The 24047-nt window shown below is 45.1% G+C and overlaps 2 protein-coding genes across 3 annotated transcripts; one reads left to right on the forward strand and one right to left on the reverse strand.

Moving 5' to 3' along the window:
• The first annotated feature begins 8920 nt into the window (after positions 1 to 8920).
• LOC136462826 (ubiquitin receptor RAD23b-like) lies at positions 8921 to 15599 on the forward strand. 2 transcript variants are annotated; one of them, XM_066461874.1, is made up of 13 exons: positions 8921 to 9170; positions 11351 to 11512; positions 12409 to 12447; positions 12520 to 12587; positions 12681 to 12725; positions 13223 to 13400; positions 13499 to 13630; positions 13699 to 13767; positions 14309 to 14356; positions 14442 to 14551; positions 14721 to 14802; positions 14894 to 15027; positions 15126 to 15599. In XM_066461874.1, exons 1-12 carry the CDS (start codon positions 9105 to 9107, stop codon positions 15005 to 15007), a joined length of 1113 nt encoding a protein of 370 aa, XP_066317971.1. In that variant the 5' UTR covers positions 8921 to 9104; the 3' UTR covers positions 15008 to 15027; positions 15126 to 15599. The 2 variants fall into 2 exon arrangements, with proteins under 2 accessions (XP_066317971.1, XP_066317972.1); XM_066461875.1 differs by having other exon boundaries at positions 8922 to 9170; positions 13702 to 13767.
• Positions 15600 to 15611: 12 nt separating this feature from the next.
• On the reverse strand, positions 15612 to 17811 carry LOC136462825 (tubby-like protein 4). The gene is made up of 9 exons (XM_066461873.1): positions 17264 to 17811; positions 17047 to 17158; positions 16781 to 16957; positions 16642 to 16697; positions 16452 to 16554; positions 16275 to 16364; positions 16066 to 16161; positions 15922 to 15989; positions 15612 to 15833 (listed from the first exon to the last, which is right to left on the reverse strand). The coding sequence occupies exons 1-9, from the start codon at positions 17746 to 17748 to the stop codon at positions 15758 to 15760; spliced, it is 1263 nt and encodes a 420-aa protein (XP_066317970.1). The 5' UTR covers positions 17749 to 17811; the 3' UTR covers positions 15612 to 15757.
• Between the last annotated feature and the right edge of the window lie 6236 nt (positions 17812 to 24047).

Here is a 24047-nt window from a genome sequence, read left to right on the forward strand (position 1 = left end):
GATATACGCTCGGAGGCTGCATGCTGCAAAACTACTCGGATGATGGTTTAATCCAAGACTAAAGGGCTACTTCGGAAAGATGCCGCAAAACTACTCAGATGATGACATAATCCAAGTCTCGGGGACTACTTCAGAACACAAATTTTCAAACAATATAAAGATTCAAGACCCTCCAACTTTTTGTTCCAAATAGCAAGAGGCTCAGGGGCTACACTCAGTGAGTGCACTTTTTCTTCAAAAAAATGCACGTCACCAAAAGACTTCCTCAACACAGACCACTTCAAGACATTACGACAAAAAGAACCCGGAACGAGCCATATTCGAGTTCTTTTTGATAAAACTTCAACAAACAAATAGAGCAACTTCAAGACAAGATCCTCCAGCTCCTTGTTCCAAATAGCAAGAGGCTCGAGGGCTACAACCAGATGGATGTACTTTTTCTTCAAAAAGCACTCACCACTCGAAGGTCCCAAGAAGCGCTACAAGGTTTCGCTCCAGAAAGCACTCGGATGACGTTTGTTCCTACTCAACAAGACTTGAAGGAGCAAAACGAGACTTTCAGAGCTCAACCATGAAGTGCTCGGGGGCTTGTCGATGCGGGACCCATAGGATACCCCACAAGGGAGAGAGAAGATCTAGTCCAACTAGGATTCTTCCCATATAATCTTAGTAGTAGTACTATTTAGTAATCCTACTAGGAACTCTCATTGTAAACCGACTAGGACTCTGGCCTCCTGACTATATAAAGGAGGGCAGGGCTCCTAGGGAAAAAAAGGACAAACAACAGAACAACAATTGTATGACATAACACAATCAATCCAATGTAGAGGCTAACGTCGGTTGGATGTAGGGCTGTTACTCGATCAACGATCGAGGGTCTGAACCAGGATAAGTCGTTTGTCTCTTGCGTTCACCATCGAGTTCTGCATATGCTGAAGCCCGAACATACTGCCTCGGGTACCCCTGTGGCAGGCTATCGGTGGTAAAACATCGACATTCATGTTGTGCGAGATTGAGGATGTCATTGCTGATGTTATTAAAGTTGGACGACATCAGGTGTACCCTCATATTATCTGCTACCTGCTTAATGAGACTTATCCAGATTGGTGTCGGAAGGAGTATGAGGCGACAAAAAATGTGCTTTAGACCACCATCCAGCGTTGAGTGGCGATCGGCGTCGTGGACAGCGTGCCCTCAGAGCTGCTCAGGAGCAATTCTCAATAGAGGAAATAGAGAGACACAAAGTAGAGGATGCAGCCCTAGAGCAGGCAGAGCATGAGGCTAGACTAGGAGGGCCAATGAATGTAGAAGATGTGATTGGTACAGATAAACCGACTGATTTAGACTCAGATGATAGTGAGTACCTCCTTACGCCACCACGCCATTCACATGATGACTAGGCTTCAGTGTCTGCATTCGACATTGATGATAGCGACATCGAGCCACATGTTACAGCATCCTCTGCCCCTCCTCAGGTGACTCCAGCAGCTGTTCAACAGCCATCAGAGCTTACTTAGATACTTAGAGTGTTGACTGAGTCCAATCAGAGTATGGCACGGGCCATACAGGATTAGGTGGCCGAGTCGAGATAGAATCAAGATATGCTTATCATGATTCAAGAGCAGATGAAGTAGCAGTCACGGGTTCTTTCTCAAGCCTTGGCAAATCAGCAAGCACACGTGGCTAATATGTACATAATGTTTAGTGGCTGCTTTAATCAGCTTTACAGTGACACATGAATTGCACCCCCAAATTTTCAAGTCCTTACCCAACCTCAGGGTCAGTCTCAGGCTATGTTGCCAGCTAGCCAGGGGATCGGTGGTTTCCTGCCTGTACCACTCCAAACATTCCCATTGAGTACTCACGTTCAAACAGGTCTACTAGCATGGCTAATTGCTTTAGCTCCTAGTCCAGCTGACCCTATTTACACCGAGTCATCACCTAGGACGATGCATGAGCAGAGTACAGTGAGGACAACCATGGAGTTAGGTACAGATACTCTCGAAGCTCCTGAGACTCTAGCGATTGCTTCCACTACCACTATAGAGACTATTGTTCCTCCTACAGGCGAGACCAAATTTATAGTTCATAGTGTTACCATTTATGTTTTCAAATATATATATATATATAATGAAAATATATTATCTGATAATTTTAATAGTAAATATTTTGTATCATAAATGTTAAACTATTGTTGCCCCTATAGGTCAGACGACCGACAAGGATCATGATGATGTCGAAGCCAATCTTGGAGAGAACATCATCATCCCTCCTATGCCTTCTTCGGCATCATCTCCTCCTTCAAGTGAGACTATTATGTTTACAAATGAATTTATTATCAAGATATATTATCTGATTAATTTAATGACAAATATTTTGTATCATAAATGTTAAACTATTGTTGCTCCTTCAAATGAGACGAGTGACAAGGTTCATTGTGTCGGCAATGCCAGTCACATAGAGAACATCACCGACACTCTTAGGCCTTTTTTGGCAGTAGGTGCTACATGTGAGACTATTTTGTATCAAATGTGCAATTATGGGATTCATGTCAGTCAAAATTGCTCAAGATTGACTAAATTTATAGTTTGTTACTATTTATGTTTGCAAATAAATTTATTATCACGATATATTATATGATTAATTTAATGGCAATTATTTTGTATCATAAATGTTAAACTATTATTGCTCCTTCAGATGAGACGACTGACAAGGTTCATGATGTCGGCGATGCCAGTCACATAGAGAATATCACCGACACTCCTAGGCCTTCTTTGGCAGCAAGTGCTACATGTGAGACTATTTCGTATCAAATGTGCAATTATGGGATTCATGTCAGTCAAAATTGCTCAAGATTGACAAAATTTATAGTTCGTTATTATTTATGTTTGCAAATGAATTTATTATCAAGATATATTATCTAATTAATTTAATGGCAAATATTTTGTATCATAAATGTTAAACTATTGTTGCTCCTTCAGATGAGATGACTGACAAGGTTCATGATTCCGGCGACGCTAGTCACATAGAGAACATCACCGACACTCCTAGGCCTTCTTCGGCAGCAGGTGCTACATGTGAGACTATTTCGTATCAAATGTACAATTATAGGATTCGTGTCAGTCAAAATTGCTCAAGATTGACCAAATTTATAGTTGGTTACTATTTATGTTTGTAAATGAATTTATTATCAAGATATATTATCTAATTGATTTAATGGCAAATATTTTGTATTATAAATGTTAAACTATTGTTGCTCCTTCAGATGAGACTACCCACGAGGTTCACAATCCTATCGATGACAATGCAAAAGAGAACATCACCAACCCTCCTATTCCTTCATCGACAGCAGGTGCTTTGGATGGTCCCTCGGATGCGCAGTCACCATAGATAGATAGGAGATGACGCGAGAGTTAGGGGGGGCAAGATGGAAGTACGGATGTTAAGATAACTTTTGATGAGGAAGACTTGTTATATCGCTTTTGCCTATGAGACTTGACATTTGGCTTCTACTTATGAGAACCATTATGTATGACTATTTACGGATTGACTATCACCTTTCCATTCTTGCTAGTTGTGCTTGTTGCAAGTAACACATGATCACATTTGAGTTTTTCACCATTGTTTCCGTAACAATCTGTATTTTTAATTCACACTTCATGACCAAACGTGTTATATGCCAAACAATCTTTTCTACCATAATAGGACAGTCCGGCCATCAAAAATTTGAGACGGTTGGACCATGCCTTAGCAGTACTCACCTTATAAATGACAAGGGCGGACTATGGTGGTGTTGTCCGGCCAGACCTATGTCTCGCACATGAAATATCAAGAGCCAAGGGACACTCGCTGCCACTAGAGTGTACAATTTGTGTGTCTATAGATCTTATATAAATAGGAATACCACCTAAGGCACTATGGTGTGCCCCGCAACCTTATCGAGTTTGTCGTTACTTATCCACTTCAGTCTGGTATTAGCTTCGTGTTCCGTCTGGTATTTTTTGTGTGACGCCCATAGAAGGCTACATAAGCTTCATGTTCCGTCTGGTATTTTTTGTGGCAAGCTCCCTTGAACTTATCCACTTCAGCATGTGCATCATGCCAGTTGGAGTAGACACTAGGGGTCCGACCATGATGCACAACATACCACGGCATAGCTTGATAAGCTATCGAATATATTAGATTAGATTAGAAAGAAAAATTCAAAGTTATTTGTTAGCTGCATATAAAAATAAGTAGCAAGATACGCATCACTAGCAAAGAGACATATATGTGCTCACTTCATTGGTCAATTAATGAACTAGTTTGCAGCAATAAATTCACCCATTTAATTATGAAAAATGATTTAAAGTAACACATATTGTTACTCCAAATTCACCCGTTTAAAACAATTTAAAAAACATATCTATACAATTATGCAAAATAATTAAAAGAAAGCTCCTAAAATTTAGTTTAATTACCATACTCCATTATTATTTAAATAATCTCTAAATCTGCGTCTACATATATTATTATACAAGAAATATTATTGTATGAGATAATTAATAAACTAGTTTATATCAAGGAAACTATATCCATTAGATAAATGCAAGAAGTAAATATTAATGAGAAACAAATACGTACCAGATCTGGCTTACTAGGGCGTGGAGGAGGCTTGGAGAAGCACGTGGAGGAGGCTTGCCGGCGTGCCAAGGAGATGAGGGGGAGGACGCGTGGTAGGGTAGGGGGTGGGTTGGGGGTCTAGGAACAGTGGGGGCAGGGGATGGGGTGGGGGGAGGAATGGCGAGGGCAGGCCTAGGGGAGCAGCCGAGGAGATTTGGAGCACTGGGCGGCGACAATGGTGACTGACGACGAGCATGAAGGCCAACACGGACGACATGTCCTTATCCACTAGCGAATGGGGGCAAATTCGTCCAAAGGGTGCTAAATTTTTCAAAATGGACCGTAGGACTGTCCGGTCGAGCATAACGTCAAGAGGCCAGACAAGGTGAACAGCGGTATTTCTTAGTGTCACTTGGTAGGACAGTCCGATCGTCCAAATTTTGAACGCGACGGACAACTTTGCTCGGCCACCCTGGGTATGTATTTTTAGGGGCGGTTGCTTACGTCAGCCGCCCCTAAAAATGATCTTCAGTGGTGGTTGCTTATGTCAGCCACCTTCGAAGATCATCTTCAGTAGCGGTTGACTTAAGAAAACCGCCGCTAAAGATGCTTGCCCTATTTTATGCGCACTTGGGCGAAATATTTCTAAGTTTCTGGCATGCATGTTCGAAATTGCAGCGAAGAGCTGCCAAAATTTTCCTTAGTGCATGTTCATCTTCACCGTCCACCTCCACCTCCCACGCGTTCGTCCGCCGCCGGAGGTCCCGGCGTCCTTGGGGTCCGTGCGTCCGTTCGCCGCCGCCGGAGATCCTCTGACGCTCCCAACGGTCCTGGCGGTCTCGACGCTCCCTCATCGCTCCTTCAGTTTGTCTTCCTCGGTGCTCCCCCATCTTCTTCCTTGCGGACGGTGCTCGCACCTCTTCTTCCTTGGGGCCATCACCTACGCCGGCCTTTCACCAAAGTTGATTCTTTTTAATCTTATTAGACAAGAAATGCTACATATATATTGATGTCTATTACCTAGCTAATATATATATATTGATGTTTAGAAATGCTACATCTATATATTTAATGATATTTAGAAATGCTACATATATATTGATAGAAATGCTACATATATTGATGGGATCTATGAAGTTTAGAAATGCTATATATATATATATAAATGCTACATTTATAGTCCACATTGATTCTTTTTAATCTTATTTTGAATGTGCACTACAAAAAATATTTATAACAATACGCCCTTCCGTCATGACTTAGATAAATTCATCCACATTCGTTAGCGATGGATAAAGAAATGACAACAAACGAAGCAGATAAGTTGGAGTGGTTGTCGATGGATGATGACGGCAACGACACGTCGTCGACCTTGTTGGAAGAAGCTTTGGATCCTAGTCCTAGGCCTGATCGCAGGGCTTTGAGGGCCGAACTTGAGGACCTAGAATACGATGCGCCCGAGGATGTAAGCCTATATGTGCTATCACTTGACCACATTTATTTTTCACGTAAGTGTGTGAGCATTTTAATTATTTTTTTATATCTATAGGTGCACGTGTCTACCCATATGCCTGGGCAAACCATAGAGCAATCACAGACACAGACAGAGATTATAGTTACATTATCCGCTCCTCAGAGAAATAAACGGAAGCGAGGGCAAAGAATGCGGAACAAGTTCCCTAAAGGACAGACTATTGTTGTAGAAGTGGTTAGCCCTATCGGCGAGCCCATACAACCTGATGGCGTACGCTCCCGCTTTGCAATCGTGATAGGAGCGGCGGTCCGGGACATTTTGGATTGCTCAATATAGCATTGGAATGATGTGCTCGATAGTGAGAAGACCAAGATATGGAAGAAGATGATGGGGGCATTTAGTTTTCCTCCTGATTTGGAAGAGCTCGTCAAGAAGTTAGCAATGAAACAGGCGGCAAAAAGTTTCCGAGGTTGGAGGTCCCAACTAAATACTAGTTTTCGAATGAAGGGTCATACGCCGTTCAAGGAGTTTGGGAAGATCAAACCTAATCAATGGCAAAGGTTTTGTGAAGAGAAGTCCACACCTGAGGCCTTAGCCATGAATGTCTTGAACAGTGAGCTAGCAAAGAAGAACATTCACCCTCACCATCTCGGCTCGGCTGGATATGGCCCGAAGGTTGAAAAGTGGAGAGCAAAGGCTGAGGCTGCTAGGGAAGCTGGTGTTCCATATAAATATGAGGGCTTAGAAGAACGCACACTGAACTGGTTAGAGCTGGGAAAGTTAAGGACAAAGAAAGTGGGCAACTAGTAATCCCATATGCATGTACTGAAGCAGCCGCGGAGGCCATAAATGCACTTGCTCAGAAGAAAATACAAGGCGAATTTAAACCCAGATGGGAGGTGGATGAGCTTAGTGTCGCCCTAGGCAACAAGGAACACCTTGGCTGTGTGAGGGGCATCTCCTCTAAGCTAGGACTTAAGCATGGTTTTTCACAGGAGGTGAGTAGCTATAGAACAAGGCAACGCTACAAGGACGACCTTTTTGACACCCTTTGCAAGAAGGCCGACGCATATATTGATGAAAAGATTAATCAGTTGAAAGCTTCATTTGGTTTTTCTACCGTGGAGCCAATATTATCTGCAGTGTCGGTGCCAAGTAGTGTTGCATCAATCACGCTTGAGACTTTTCCTGTGGACTCCATTGATAGGCCTACACCGTGTGCTCTCCATATTCCGTACAATAGGAAGGGGAAGACGATTATGCTAAGGTTGAAGTGCTCTCGGTTTCTCCGAATCATCTCGATTATGAAGTTGAGATCCTTGCTCCTGATGGTGAGACGGTCTTAGGTAACCTTATAGGCCATTTCATTGCTTGGCAATGACGAGATATTATACTGTTAACCACCCCGTTGGTAGAATTATCATGCATGAGACCTATACTTGATATGAGACTATATATATCCATGGGCCACTAGTAGAAAAAAAAACCAGAGTGCGCTCAAATTATTGACCAGTGGTAGAAAAAACACTCATCTGGAAACATTGAGCACATCTTGGAATGGGCATAATTTTCTACATAAAAGTTGGATTATAAAAAAAATTTACCGCATGCACAAACCGTTTTTCAAGCTTTCAGCTAACTGGATACCGATCGAGCCACCTGCATTGCTATGGTACACAAAATGTATCCTTTCAAGCAAGAGGTAAACGGGTTTCACGTTTCTACCTGGCTCCACACGGTAGTGCTGCTAAGTTACTTTTCCCTTCACCGAAATGCGTGTTGCGATGGTAGGCTACGCGTACATATCATATTGTGCACGCATGGGCCCGGGCCGCCCGGCCAGCAGCTGGCTCAAAGGCGCGACGCGAAATCTTGCTACGAATAACTTAATCGGCAACTCGCGTGTGACTTGTTGGTTTTATTTTAATTATCCATTGTCAATTGCCACGTCGAACGATGTTGATACCCTGGAAAGCCGGAGTTTGAGGGAATAAACCACAACTAAAAAATAATTTCGGATGTTTGGGAAAACCACTCTCCTAATGGTGCACAAAAGTTTTTGTCCTTGTGTCTAACTCGCCCTGTAAACTTATAACACATTTCTCATTTCTCTCCTCCACCTCAACATACAACCCACTTACAGCCCTTTACTATAATTGTTGTAAATCACCACTCTATTTTAACCCACTTCTCATTTCTCTCCTCCACCTCAACATACAACCCACTTACAGCCCTTTACTATAATTGTTGTGAATCACCACTCTATTTTAGCCATCGCCAAGCTAATACCATATCATCTCAAATTAACGGTATGACAAGTTATTAGTTAATAAGTAATAACGGCTAGCAAGTTCTTAATTCAAAAATGAGATCATAAAACAACCACATCATAAAAGTAAGAGTTGCCAACTAACAATTTTTTATAATGAATTCTTTGGGTTTTAAGCCTAGAAAGGGATATTATCGGATATCTTATTTTAAATATTAGATAATCCAGCGGATAATCTATATCCATCGAATTTTGTCAATTCTATATCTTATACTACTTCGTATACACACATAAATTGGATTTGGGTCATCTGTATCTACATAGATATTAAAAGCCTTTTTCGTATCCTCAGAATTTAAATTTGGATGGCATCGGGCGCCACTTACACAACTATCTAGTGTTTCTTGGCCAATTTTTTTAGAGGAGATGAGGCGCGGCCGGATCTCTCCTGTATGGCCCATGGGCTTTCGATTCAGTTGAGATTGCCGTGGTCCAGAATCTGTGTGAGTAGGCCTGAAATATTGCAGCCCGTGGCCGGATACTCTGCAGGCCCCTTCGTCAGCCCGTGGCGGCACACACGTGGGCATCTTCCTCTTTCGTTTCGGTCCTGTTCGCCCCCCAAACTCCGGAGGCGCCTTCCGCGCGACGCTCCACGGCTCCACCACCGCTAAAACCCTAGACGGCTAGCCCGCGCACGGAAGCGGGAGCGGAGCGGAGGCGAGCCTCTCCTGCCTCGGGTTGCCGCCACCGCCCGCCGCCATGAAGCTGACGGTGAAGACCCTCAAGGGCACGCACTTCGAGATCCGGGTGCAGCCCAACGACACGGTGAGATATTCCGATCCCCATTTCGTTTTGAAATCTTCTCGTGCTTCTTACCGGGGTGCTTCTTATCGGGGACGGGTCCGTGGGTGTGAGCGCTTGTGGTGAGGCGGGTGGTTTCTGCGGCATTCTGACGGGGGGCGATTCAGGGAAGAGCTGGACATTTTCCTGTCTCTGTATGCTTCACTAGGAGCTGTCGAGAAAATGCAGCAGGGAATTCGATTTTTGTGATGACGAAGGTATAGGGTTGGCCTGAAGACTGGAGAATGAGGTCCGCAGGTGTTCCTTGTGGTTTATAGGATTTGATTTGAGACTTGGTGTCCTGACATTTTGGGGTGTGACCGTGTGAGTGCTGTCCATAACATGGTTATCCCACGGCCCCGTTTGTTTCCGCTTATAAGCGGCTTGTCAGTGGAAATAAGCGAGAATCTTGCCAAACGCTTTGCTTATTTCCACCGATTCTCGCTTATGTGGTAAGCTGCTTCAGAGATTTGAACTACGAGAAGCGAGAAGCGAAAAAATCTTCGCTTAGATTATAATCCAAGCGTGGCTAGGAGAAGTGGAAACAAACGGGACGCACGTTTGGGTAGAGGGATAGGGAAATGGGGCTGCTCTGGGATAGGGAAATAGGTACCTCTATCCCGACGACTCAATCCCAGCCGGAGGGGTGGGTTATATTGGGAAATCGAAAGTGCAGCCGAGGTGGAGCCGAAGCTGCCGGAGCTGGAGGCACCCTCGTCACCGAAGCTGGAGTCGCCCTCGCTGCCCGTGCCTCCCACGCTGCTGGAGCATGCGAGCAGCAGCCAGCCGTGCCGCTGCCCGCGCAGCTAGAGCAACCGCTGCCCCCGTCACCCATGCTGTTGGAGCCCTTGTCGCCTGCGCTGCTCAGGCGCTTCCGCTTGGTCCGGTGCGGTCGCACAGGACCTTTGTTGGAGATGCGGCGCGGCCCTGTCCCTGCGCGATTTGGAGGTGCGTCTTCTGGAAACCAGGATCGAGCACCGTCGCTTTTGGGATGGATGGATAAGGCAGGTGCTATTGGGCGTGGCATAGAAAAGTCAAGTGCTTTCTTCATTTTTTAATTATAGCAGCGGGTCCCACTTGAAACCCAAACTCCAGCCAAACTGCCAAACAATGGATTGGGTTGAACTCTCCATTTCCCAATCCATAACCCACTCCTCTCTATCCCATGCTATATCCATTTCCCTATCCCACTTCCTATCCAAATGCCACCTTAGCCCTTAGGGTGTGATTAGATGGTGGGAGCACGTGAAGATCCATTTAAGGCACTAGTCTCTGATTTCGGGGTGTGACCGTGTGAGTGCTGTCCATGACATGGTTAGGGTGTGATTAGATGGTGGGAGCACGCGAAAATCCATTTAAGGCACTGGTCTCTGATTTTGGGGTGTGACCGTGTGAGTGCTGTCCGTGACATGGTTAGGGTGTTTTTAGATGGTGGGAGCATGTGAAAACGCATCTAAAGTACTGGTCTCTGATGTATACATTTGGAAAGTGCCAGGTCTTAACATATCTATGTATCAATGTACTGGAGTTATTTCTGGCAAATGGTTTTGGCGCTGCTGTAGAAGTACTGTGTAGTGTAGGGCTATGATAACCTTGGACTCGCTACAACGGAGTTAAACGAGATCAGGCTCAAAGTTTCACAAGATGGATTTACATGAGTAGAATCGGAATTCGGGATAGGAAGGGAAGAAATGGAGCATTGAAAAGGAAGAGCATGAGGATTTTTATTTCTCATGCACACTTTTTGTTGGTAGATACTGGCTCAAAGTAACCCGCACCTTGCTCATTTGAAGACCATGTCCCTGCTGCCTGACACACATGTTGCCTGTTGTAAACAGCATCCAGCTTCATTTACACGTCCCATGCTCAGTCCTGATTGTCATACTGGCATGCTCTTGGGGCTTCAGCCTATTTGATTGTTATGCTGGATTGCTGGTATTCTCTTGCCTCTTGTGCCCATTTGCCTACCTTGTACCTTCTTCAAATACCTCATGGTTCCTTGTTCTTTTCCATATCTTCTGCTTTCCTCCGCCATCGGTGATGCAGGCACAACAAGGGTTTGGATTAATGCTTGTCAGCTTACTGTTTTGTGATCATAGTTGAATGGGTTTTATTGGCATTCTATATTTTGTCAAGGTTCTACTAACGGTTCCTTATTTTACCAGATTATGGCTGTGAAGAAGAACATCGAAGAGATACAAGGAAAGGACAGCTATCCATGGGGGCAACAACTGCTGATTTTCAATGGAAAGGTCTTGAAAGATGAAAGTACATTGGATGAGAATAAAGTTAACGAAGATGGGTTTCTAGTTGTCATGCTTAGTAAGGTTGGCTTCTAATACATCTCTGTGCTACGTATTATAGGAACTGTTTCAGATAGCTATTATGTCTTACTGAAGTATTTGCCATAACTTTAATCTGATAATGTAACAACTTGATTTTAGTGTAAAATTTGATGCAAAATTTACAGATATAATACAAAAAGGATGAATTGTAACACATGAAGAAAAGTTAAATTTAGGTACAAAATATAATATAGTTATTTGCCAAAGGTGAATCTGTCTGAAACATTATTTGACCTGCAGTGGTGCTCTGCTCTTATTGCTGATCATCTGGCATAGTTTAATACTATCCTTCTGTCATGTGGGGCATCCGGGGACTGCCGGCATGCAGCCAGGACGGTATCCCAGGGGGTCCGGCTGTAATCAATGGCAATTAGAGTCTGGGGAAGAGATTAGAGTTAATGAGAGATTAGAATTAATGTTGGGAGAGAAACAAGGAGCCAGAGGCTGGGCGCCTAGGGGCTGAGCTCCTCTATTTATACCCTGTAACCAGTTGAGATTGAATCAAGCAATGAACAACAAACAATCCAGTTACCCCCAAATATTCTAGTCTCCCTCCACGCCGACTTTGCCCGGCCTTCCTCTTGGCAGTGGTTATCCTCCCTATCCCCGATATGAACTAAGGTTCATACCACCTTCCATCCCGTAGTAGCTATAAACCTATAACACAAAGTACTCCTTTTGTATCACAGTTAAAAAGTACATGATATGGAAATACACATTCTGGTACTGGGTGTTCCTTGAATGATATGTTTAATGTAGAATGGTATATCTTTTAGCACCATCACTCAGCACATGTTATCCTTTATTCAACATTTTCCCTGTATGTACTCTTGCTCTATTTCATATAAATTCATACTTATCCACTCTGTTTTCTGCAGGGTAAAACATCTGGTTCAAGTGGAACTTCATCTTCCCAGGTAGAGTTATTTCCTTTGCGGGTGGAAAAACAAACTACCAGCTTATGTACTAACTGCATGAACCATTACTAGCCCTCAAACACTCCTGCAACAAGGCAGGCACCTCCTCTAGATGCCCCACAACAAGCTCCTAAGCCCCCGTGAGTTCTTGCTATAGCTTTTCTTTCTCTCTCTCTAGCCTCTTCATTTGTTTTTATTCTTTTCGTAAACTCATGGGATGCATCTTTTTGCAGGGTGGCACCAACTACAACTTCTCAGCCTGAAGGACTTGCTGCAGAGTATATTTCCAGCCTGCCAATCACACATCTGTGCTATTAGGCGATTTTGACCACTTAAAATTCCCATTACTGTTTCCGTAGATATCCTCCATCAGGGGAAAAAACTATGTCAACCTTCGTTGAGACTGTGAAGTTATTTGAGACATAAATCATGCAACCTTGCAAAAATGACCATAGCTTGCAGGAATAGAACCTCCAACTTCTTCGTGTAAATTTAATACGGCCCATTAGGTAAAATACTGTGAGTTAAGCCGAATTATAGCGACACATAACAAGTAGATGCGAGTTAGCGCACCCCCCCCCCCCCCCCCCCCCCCCCACACCCACACACACACACACCACCACCACCACCACCCCCAACTGAAATTTGGGAGTACAATAACTATGTTGAAGATAGATCTGAAGTGCTCTTATGAATCTGGAAACTTCCATTTCCTTTACTTCTTTTTTTGGTACATTTATTAATTTTGCTAACAATTTTTTTTTCTTTTTGTTAGGGCTCCTCCTAACACATATGACAATGCAGCATCAAATCTTCTATCAGGAAGCAATGTTGACACAATGATTAACCAGCTAATGGAGATGGGTGGGGGAAGTTGGGACAAAGATAAAGTCCAAAGGGCTCTCCGTGCTGCTTACAACCACCCGGAACGTGCTGTTGAATACCTCTACTCTGTATGTATTTTTCTAGTCGCCCCATTCTTTTGCCTTTTTGCACTTAATGATGGAATCCAATTTTCTGGTGGTAATAGATTTTTTCTGTCAAACATTAGGGTATTCCAGTGACAGCTGAAGTTGCTGTTCCAATTGGTGGTCAAGGAGCAAACACAACTGATCGAGCTCCTACCGGGGAAGCCGGTCTCTCTGGGATTCCAAACACTGCTCCACTAAATCTTTTCCCACAGGTGTACTTTATGTGGTTCAATCATTATCACTGCATGTTGAAGCATCTATTGACCATTAAACAATTCAGCAGGGGGGTTCCAATGCTGGAGGTGGTGCTGGTGGTGGACCACTTGATTTTCTTAGAAACAATCAACAGGTTCTCATTTTAATTTTTGTTGTTTAAGATTTTTGGGTTAATTCTCTATTATTCCCCCTACATACTAAAATATACTATTAGAAAATAAGGTGCCCATAGTAGTAAGTTGTAACAGCCTCATCTAGCACACTTGTTTTCTCACTAATCTTACGGTAACATATTGTGCAAGGATGGACCTTACCCCAATGCGGTGCGAACATGAGCTTTGTAAAACTTTATTGAATCTTTTGTTTGGAATGAAACCCCAAATATATGTCCATCTAACCTTCTCCTAAATGCACCAAATAAAAATCAACAATAACTCCAATGCAACTTTTTGCTTCATTCTTCCATGTGTACTCCTACTTAAATGCACACTAATCAATGCAATGCGCACTAATGATTTATGTGCAACATGGTCATTGTACCCCTCACCTTAATGTTAGCCCCAAGTGCAAATGGACTTATATTTTGGATCAGCAGGGTGGGATTACTTCAGTTTATTAAGGAAGAAACCTCATTGTTCTAAATATGAATTAAGAGCATATCAATTATTTTGCAGTTTCAAGCAGTTCGGGAAATGGTGCATACAAATCCAGAAATTTTGCAGGTTTTGTATTCTTTGGTTTGGCTTATACATTCTATGGCTTCTTGTGTAGCACCTGCCTGAACTTTTTGCTGGTATCATGTTATAGCCTATGCTAGTTGAGTTGAGCAAGCAGAATCCTCAAATTCTAAGGCTGATTGAGGAGAATCATGATGAGTTTCTTCAGTTACTAAATGAGCCCTTTGAAGGTGGAGAGGGGTAAGCATCCTCTTATTTGATTAACTTTTCCCCCTTTGTTTGGGTTGTCTGCTTCATCACCACTTGCCAATTGTCATAGATTTCTGGTATTGTGTGAATTGATGTTTACTGATTTTATAAATAGATAGTGTTATATCATTTCTTCTGCCCATTTCCTCAAAATCTCTAGGGATTTCTTAGACCAACCTGAGGAGGATGAAATGCCTCATGCTATTAGTGTTACACCAGAGGAGCAGGAGGCCATTGGACGGGTAAGCACGCATTTGTTGAACTCGCTATCCTCCGACTTCATAGATATTTGAGATCACATAATCATGTTTTGGTTTGTTTTTGTATATTCAGCTTGAAACCATGGGGTTTGACAGAGCACGCGTTATTGAAGCATTCTTTGCCTGCGATAGGAATGAGGAGCTAGCAGCAAACTATCTTCTGGAGCATGCTGGTGAGGAAGATTAAGCGGGAATAGTTTTCATATGGTGAGAACTCAGCCATCCTCTGGTTGATTATCCTTCGGTAAACATATATGGCAAGTGGCTCACATCTGGGGTGATTTCGTTCTTTTGAACCTTGACAGCCTTCGTCGACATCTGACCCACATTGATCAAGATTGGAAGTTCCGAGTGACTACTCAGAGTTGATATGGAGCTGACAGTCATTTGAATTGATTTCTTTGTGCAAGACCTATATTACATGTTGCCTTTTACCTTTAAATACATGTAGCTGAACACACTTAAGTAGATTGCTACAGTTGTGTCTTCCCATTCATCAGCGTGTAGTGGCAAACATCAGTTCTGCTCCTGTATGCATAGGATGCAAGTACAACACAAGTATGGCTTGGCGGAAGTACAAGGATCAACTACCACCAAAAGGGAGGATGACGAATTGACGATGTGTTTGCAACAAGCTGCCCGCATGTGTGGATGATGAGTGCAGAACTGCAGATAGGTCGAGTGTGCCAAGGCTGGCAAGTGTATAAACGCCGACAGTTTGGTGTAACTAGACTTGTTTGCTATTTCTATTATAAAACATTGCTTGACCGATTAAGTAACACTCAAGTTGCAAAAGGATAATCGCGTATTAGCATGATCTTTTATTCAATCGCCTTCTCGAGGTGAGAAGCTGGAAGACTGGAAGTACCGAACCGCTTAGATTACATCAGCTACTGAAGGTCAAAAACAAACACTCCTTCCTCGCATGGCTCCCATTTCACAGGGTGCAGCACAGCTTTGCGTCGATCGATGCCAGGCAAATGCAGAACGCTTGGTAGCCGGTCAGCGGGTATCTGCAGAACACATTTTTCTGAGATGAAACTGATCTCGCAATTGAACCGAAAGCACTGGAATAATTTTGGGTGCGGCTTTTTTTGTTACCTAAAATCCATTATGTACTTGGATTTCCCAACCCTACCAAGCTGCAACACTGTCTGCCTCTCGTTTTCCTGCCAAGCAAAGTTACATGTATCTTATGACTGCTGTGATCTCTGATACGTATGAACCAGACAAATGAAATGTTACCTCCAAAGTCATCTGAAAATTCTTGACCGATGTTTGCACCTTGTACCCCATCCTTCCTGCCCTCTCTCTGAAGTCCAGTTCGTAGCGCTTTGTCATCTGTCGTGAAGAGGCACACGGAACCATAACAACACAAATCAACAAATCAACAATCATCAGCTTGCCTCTTGAGAGAGGAATACGCATCAAACAAGCTGTCATGAACTCCTTACATGGTTGTAGAACGGGGCTCTTGAGCACAACTGGTCAGCTCTGCTCTTCTTCTCCTGCCAATCCTTTGGGAGCCCACTGACATGCTGAATCTGCAAACTTCCATAGTCACTAAGAACCATCTGCCTGATTCCAAACTAGCTCGCTGAATGTTGAAAAAAAAAATCATCTGAACTTACCTGAGCAGAATTGTTGGTCTTGAGCTGCATGGACTGGTTCTTGGGGATCCATGCCCTCATGCTTCTGAAACTCCCGGTGAGCGTGGTGATGGTGGGGGCAAACCTGAAGGAACCAAAAACTCTGGGTCAAGAAGCATTCCGGAAGGGAGCATCTGATTCCCGATGGATTTTGAGGTCGGTCGGATCTTACGCGACAACGCCAAGAAGCCGTTTCGACTGGTTCTTCAGCTCGTCCGCTCGGCTCCCCTGCCAGCCATGAACATTTGCTCATCTAAGTGCTCAACGCAATCAGGATTCAGGAAGAAGCATGATTTGAGGTGTGGACGTACCTGGCCCCAGATTTGGTACTTGGATCCGACCAGGTTGGCGCCCACCGTGCCGAGGAAGTTGTTGTCGGAGGTGCAGAAGATGCCGTCCTGGTTCTGCGCCACGATGAACTCGGACCTGCCCCTCCTCCTCCGGTGCCGCGCCACCGCCAGCTTGCGGTCCTGCCGACCCTGCCCCTCCTGCGCCATTCCACAAACACAAATTAACCTCGGATTGCTCTGACATCGCCTTTCAGATTTCAAACAATGCAGCTCGGAGGACAGCTCACGTTGGTGTAGAGGGAGTAGAGCGCGACGCCTCTGGCGCCGGTGGCCGCCTCCCTGACGATGACGCACGTGCACCGGCCGACGTCCTGCGGCAGAGGCCGGCACAGCAGCGCCCTGCAGGAACAGAGGAAAGAGGGAGCATTGTTACTAGCTGCTGCCTGGTCCCCCGGCGGCGGCGGAGGAGGACGAGGGAACGAAGGGCCCGGCGGCGCGGCGTACCTGTTGGGGAGCGTGGCCCAGGAGGAGGCCGGCGCGGACTCGCTGTCGGAGAGGTCCCACGCCTCGTAGTTGGAGGACGGCGGCGGGAGCAGCAGCTCCCTGCCCCTGGGCCCGACGAAGAACGCGGGCGGCGCCTGCGCAGCCGCCTCGGCCTCCTCGTCCTTCATGCGGAGCTGCAGCGACGACGGCTTCATCGGCGGCGGCGCTACCACCGCCGGCGCCGTCTCCGCGGGCTTCGACAGCTCGGCGGTCGTCGTCGTCACAGCCGCCGCCGCCTTCCCGTTGTCCTCCTCCTTCCCGTGGCCGAGGCTCTTGGGCCGCTGGTTCTCCTTCTCCGCGGATGCCGCCGGCGCGCGCCTGGCGCTCGCCACGGCCGGAGCCGGAGCCGGAGACGCGGCGGCGTTGTTGCTCCGCGGACGCAGCGGCTCCCTCCTGGCCCTAGTGGTCGCCTTGGGGTTGGGCGTGGTGGCGGCGGTCGCCATCATCCCCTGGCGGGTGTGGCCTGGCGAGGCTGCAGTAGCGCGGTGCCGTGCAGTGCAGCGGACAGCACGGTGGACGGACTGGTGACTAGTGGGCGATTTGTTGTTTATTGGTGGGTGATTTGGACTTTGGAGGGAGGATTTAAATTTGAAACCGGGGAGGGCGACTGGCTGGCCTTGGTGGCGGCTAGCTTTCGGCTGCCAACGCAACGGTCAGTCGGTCACTCCCTCGGGAGTCGTGCCCCTCCAGTCATCTTTTGGTCTGGACCTTTTACACTCTCCGTAATTGATTTTTGTCATGCTCCTACAGTCGTATAGTAGTACTCCGTACGCTACTGCAGCTGGTACCACTGCTAGTACGTTGTACGTACGTGATTTGAATGAGGCTCTGAGAAACCACGAGCAATTTGGGTTTGGGTCCACGGCCACCGTGGAAAAGGATGGACGATGGATTGGTAACTGTCACGAACTGGATCAACGATAATCAAGATAACTCGATAGATTCAATCAGAAGGGATAGATTTAGATACAAGAAGAGCAGGGAATCCTGGATAGAAGCAAGAACAGCAACATGAGAAGGGTTCAGACAGAGTTTGTTGGAAGACGGTTACAAGTCTGGTTCGATGCCCTTCCCCTCAGCAATACAGGGCTTTATACACCCGATACAGGCACGTAGGCCCAATTCAGCGAACACAAGGCCCAAAATGCCCAGAACTTCACGCCCAGCATTAGCCGCTCTTCTTCTCGTGCCTTGTCTTCATGTTCCTTGCCCAGCACATAACAATGCTCACCCCTTCAAATCCAGCTTGTCCCCAAGCTGGAGCATCTGGGAAGCGACTAAAGATGGCAACGAGGCCCTGATACCCAATACTCGACGGGTATTTGATCCATTAGGGGACGGGGATGGGATCATATCTTTACTCGCGGGCATCTAAATGGGCAAGAATCCATCCCCGACGGGTATAGCGGGTACGGGAACGTTCTTTGTTTACCCGTCCCCGTTACCCGTTGGGAAACCCGACTATTTGAGTTGTCATGCAAGTATTAGGCCCAAAGAAGCTCAACATAGGTATTTTGGTCCAAATTTGAACAATCATATATATAGTTTGTGTGTTCTAGGAACCCTAGTTCAATTTTTCCTCACCATTTCCGCCAGCAGCACAAGCACGCCTGCCTCACAAGTGCTCGTGCCCCTCGATTCCTCAGTTTGGTCTCTCTGCCACCTTTGCTCGTCCTCCTCGCAACCTCGCTCTTTCTCCTCGGTATCTCTGAGACTCCGACACTTATACCCGGTGAAGAAGAAATGTCTCCGATTACAAAGCTGCGACCCCAAGTGTCCTTGTTTATCGGGTATGCAGTACCCGTCGGGTATCTGTTACCCGACCAATGCCCGACGGGTACGGGGATGGGCAAGAATCTATACCCGAGACAGTTAACGGGGACGGAGACAGGATGAATTCTCCGTAGCGGGGAAGAGAACGTTCAACGATATCCGACGGGTACATCCCCGTTGCCATCCTTAGAAGCGACGTTGAAGATCATACGCCTCCTCCCATGTTACGCCTTAATCAAAACACTAAACCATATCATGAGCATCATGTTTATGTATTATTGCATGTGGTAAATGAGAAATTAAATTTTATTGCACTAATTCTCGAATTGAGCTCTAATTTATTCCTTATCCAAATACTCTCCAGCACGACTCAACTCACTATTGTCATCCTGATCCAACTCTATCTCTCGCTATTTCATCTCCTTCTTGATCCTCGGAGCATGCCTCAGCACACTCGTAGAGCAAGCCCGCATAGCACGTTTGCAGTACCCTTCACTGGCATGTTTCGCCACAGTGTCATTACTTCGCCGTGTCATGAATGGCGAGTTAGGCAGCAATCTCTAGCGTGTTGCACGCGCTCTTCAGCAAACGAAGATGACCGACCACAGCAGCTCGTAGAATTTGTGTGTCATCCATTATTCTTGACCCCCACTAATGTACCTAAATAACATTCACTAGGATCCACTAGGTCATCAAGTCCAACAAGCGTCGTGAAGTCCAAGTTGTCTTTCCAGCGTCATCTCTCTCCACATGAGAGCTCCATAGCCACAAAGTCAAATGATAAATTATTATCATTCACTAATTATTAGCATACCACTTGACAAGATTTATATCTCCATCAATCTTGCGACGCGCCACTGTCATCTCTCGTTGTTCTAATTACCCCGCCTTTACTTTGCTTGCTAATCACCTTGCAAAATTATCAGTGCATGACGCGCTGCCGCTGCCATAGTGTGTCGCACATGCTACACATTAATATCACTCGCAAGCTTGGCCCACTAAGCACTCTGCTTGCACGCTGCTCAGTTACTTTGCAAGCGAAGGTCAGACATCCTTTTTCCACACGTCGGCACTATAGCAGCGCAGAAATCACTGCTCACCCACTGAAAACACTGTTTACGCGTGGAAAACATTGTATCTCCGCAGAAAACACTGTTCATCTATAGCAGCACGTCGTTCCCGCGACGCTTTATTACCTTTAAGCAAGCTAGTTAGCCACTAACCTTACGGGGCGTCGCTGTCGCACCTTTGCTTCTCTATTCCTGCGTCTCCTGTCTTTAAAAGGACACGTCGAGCCGCCGAGCCATCCCGCTCCGCTGCTCACTTGTTTCTTCCTCTCAAATCAAGTTCTTCTGTTCTTGCCCGAGAGAGCTGCGTCTATCAATTTCTCCCCGAGCAATAATTAGCTAAGGTAGCTAGTCTGTTATTGATCTTCTCATTCTCTAATATTTCCTTGACATGTGGTCTCCTCCCCCATTAATTCCTTGACCTGCATGAATGAACCAGCGCCACCGCCAAGCACGTTTCGCCCAAAGCACACTCCAGTCCTGATGTGCTCGTAAGTCCAAGACCACTCAAAGTCCATCATTGAATTATTTCTCTCATGACCAAAGACCACACCACCGCACATGGCACAGAGCCAGAGGACAACCCTGCCAACTCGTTTCGTACTTCCAGACTACCTAGCTTGTCATGACCACCCACAACCAGTGCTATATATGGTTCTGCTCCGCTCCACGTAGGGCAAGCAATTGCTAAGCTCCCTGGTGTCTCTCCTCTTGCATTGCCTCCGCACATCGATCACCGTAGGCGGCACTTCATTCAATTCTAAGGTAGCTAGCCTACAAGAATTCCTTCATCCTCCTTCTCTATTATTTCCTTGACCCATGGTCTCATCCAGTATTTCTAGACTCACAGTCACGTGCTAGTCAACAAGTCCAATAGCGTGATTAGCCTCCTTCAACAATATCATTTTCTTCATTTCTAGAGCTCATTTGAATTTATTTATTTATTGTGAAATAAATTTTGTTAGATTCCTAAATTCATGATCTATCTGTTAGTGTAATTAGTTCGTATAGTTTAGTGATACCTTTAGGATTACTTTATTATTTCAAGATGCGTATTATTATTATGGTTATTTAGAGAATAAATTTTTATGATGCATTGGTAGAAATGCTAGCCCTAGAATTCTTTTACAGTAGGTTTATTGCATTATTATGTGCTCACTGTAATTTTTGTAGCCTTAGAATAGGTTAAGAAATATGGTAGCTAGTGCACCTTGTTTTATCATATATATAGTAAATTGATATCAGCAATAAGGATGCCTTTAGTTGCTAAGATAATACATGAAATGTTTCATACCTGTTTAGTGAGAATAATAGGTAACTTTGCGTACTAGTCATTAGAGCTAGCTTAGTAGCTTGGTAGATGTATTCTTATTTTAAGAGTTGTTGTTGCTATATTACTAAGCATTGCATCATCATCACTGCATGCATATAGAGAACGCGCCACTGGAGATCGTGACCTTCGACGAGTAGGAGTACGATGAAGTCATCAAAGAGTACGAGGAGAAGATCCTCATACAGGAGGACGTTCCAAAGCCGCCCGTCATTGACTTTGCTGACACCGTGCCCGCTGAAGGCAAGCCCCGGTGCATAACCCTTATTTTGAATAATAACTGAATATATATCTATGATGTGCATTTACGTTACAGGCATTTTATGGAAACTACATGCATAAATATATCTACCTATGAGTCCTACTAGTACAGGTCGAGTAGCTGCTATGCTTAGGATATCGGTAGCGTGAGTAACCTGCCGTTACTCGCAAAATAGGTGATAAATATGATCACTCATGATAAAATGGTGAAAAGGAAAATGATAACCGGGCAGGGATATGGTTGGGTTTTGATGGGTGTAAAGGGTTGTGTCCTACGGCCAACAGGGCATAGCTCGGTTACATTTTTTCTCTGTTCGTGTCGATTAAGGACCGGTCGTTGCATAAGGCATCGTGGGCAAGTCACAGATTTATTGTCCCAAGCGCATACTTGGGTATGGGCGTAGGGAAGACTTGTTGCTCTTTTGTCGCAGATCCGGCTCTTTCCGAACCGACTGATGGGAAGAGGAGGTGGTGGAGGTCCTTGCACCACACTAAGTCTGGGACTCAGGATGTGGGGGCTTGGAGTGCAAGTTTGGATGGGGACCTGGACACCCGGGACAGGAGAGTGATGGGTTAGTCCTACTTGTGCCTGGGGTACAAGCGGGGCGTGTGTCTTCAGGGCACCCAGCTGGGCACATTGATTTGCGAATCGCCGGGCGATCCGGTATGGCTTATCTCATGTTTAGCACCGTAGTAAGAACTGAAAGTGAAAGGAGAAGAAATGGAACTGATTGCTCAACTCTTGCTTGAAAGTAGAACAGATGCTTATATAGACTGGCTAGATGATAACTTAATACGGCTGATAACAATAATACATAACTAAGGACTCACTATTAGTATTGCTTTCTGCCAAAAGAAACCAGCAAGCCATATAGCTTATCATATTCCTTAGTGTCGGGAAATTATTCCCACTAGTCGGATAAGTCTTGCGAGTACATTATGTACTCATGGTTTATTTACCCCTGTTGCAGGTGATGCATGAGAATTACCTTGTGTGGAGGATTCTTCTGGTGGGCTCAGACGGATCCTCATCCCTATCGCTAGATGTTTATTTTTAAATTCCACTGTTTATTATTCCGCACTCTGATATTTGGTATTGTAATAATGTACTTTTAAGAAACTCTGATGTATGAAATGGATAAGTATTGTAACTTGTTCTCATTATTGGATCCTTGGGAAAAATGTGGATCTTTCGAGTTCTCCCTTGGGGTGTGCCCGGCGGATACCACCCGCTATAGCTTGCTTTCGGGGTGCTTAGTGTCTGGTGGAAGACGAGCACCTCCGTAAGTGTGCTATTTTGGGCGGTTCTGCCACTCCATTGCACTTGCAACTCGGTGTGAGTAGAAGTACCTTTGTTGACTTGGCGCCTATCAATGAGGTGTAGAGGGAGCAATACATATGTTGGATCAATCAACTCCTCCGACACAATCTCAGCTGGTGGGACATGATGTTTCAACTGTGATACATGAATAACTGGGTGAATCTTAGCGACCTCAGGTAAGTCAAGTTTGTATGCCACCTAACCAATCTTCTCGAGAACTTTGAATGGCCCAAAGTATTTGTATGCCAACTTCTGATTTGATCGAGCTACTACAATTGTCTGAATGTAAGGTTGCAATTTCAAATAAACATAATCTCTAACTGCAAACTCCCTTTTAGATCTATTCTTGTCTGCTTGATGCTTCATCCTTGGACTGGCCCTGGTCAGTTGCGGTTGAATGACCTGATTCAACAACTTTCTCTCAGTCAACCATTCCTTAAGTTCAATGGGATGACAGACATCACTATTACTAATGCCAAAATGTCTAGGTTTATATCCATAAAGCACTTCAAATGGTGTTCTCTCCAAAGCTGTATGGTAAGAGGTATTATACCAATACTCTGCTAAAGGGAGCCACTTGCTCCACTACTTGGTACAGGACTGAACTAAGCAGCATAGAAAAGCTTCTAAGCACTGATTCAAGCGCTTAGTGTCGATGTTTTACCACTAGCAACCCGTCATAGGGTACCTAGGATGGTGATTTGTTCGGAGGGGTATCGGTGTTTGCAGGAACTCGATGGTAAATGCAGGGAGACAACGATTTATACTGGTTCGGCACGCCGGAAAGTTACGGCGCCCTACGTCCAGTCTGGTGTGGATAGTATATTGCGCCCTGCGCTATTTGTTGTGTTGCAAGGTATGTTGTGGTTGTGAGTTCTATCGGTTATGTGTAGGTGCCGATCTAGGGACCCCTACCCTCCTTTATATAGTACAGGAGAGGCAGGAGTCCTAGTCGGTTACAAAGTAAAGATCCTAGTAGGATTACGTGTAACT

This window comes from Miscanthus floridulus, chromosome 7, assembly GCF_019320115.1.
Source record: "Miscanthus floridulus cultivar M001 chromosome 7, ASM1932011v1, whole genome shotgun sequence".
Lineage (NCBI taxonomy): Eukaryota > Viridiplantae > Streptophyta > Magnoliopsida > Poales > Poaceae > Miscanthus > Miscanthus floridulus.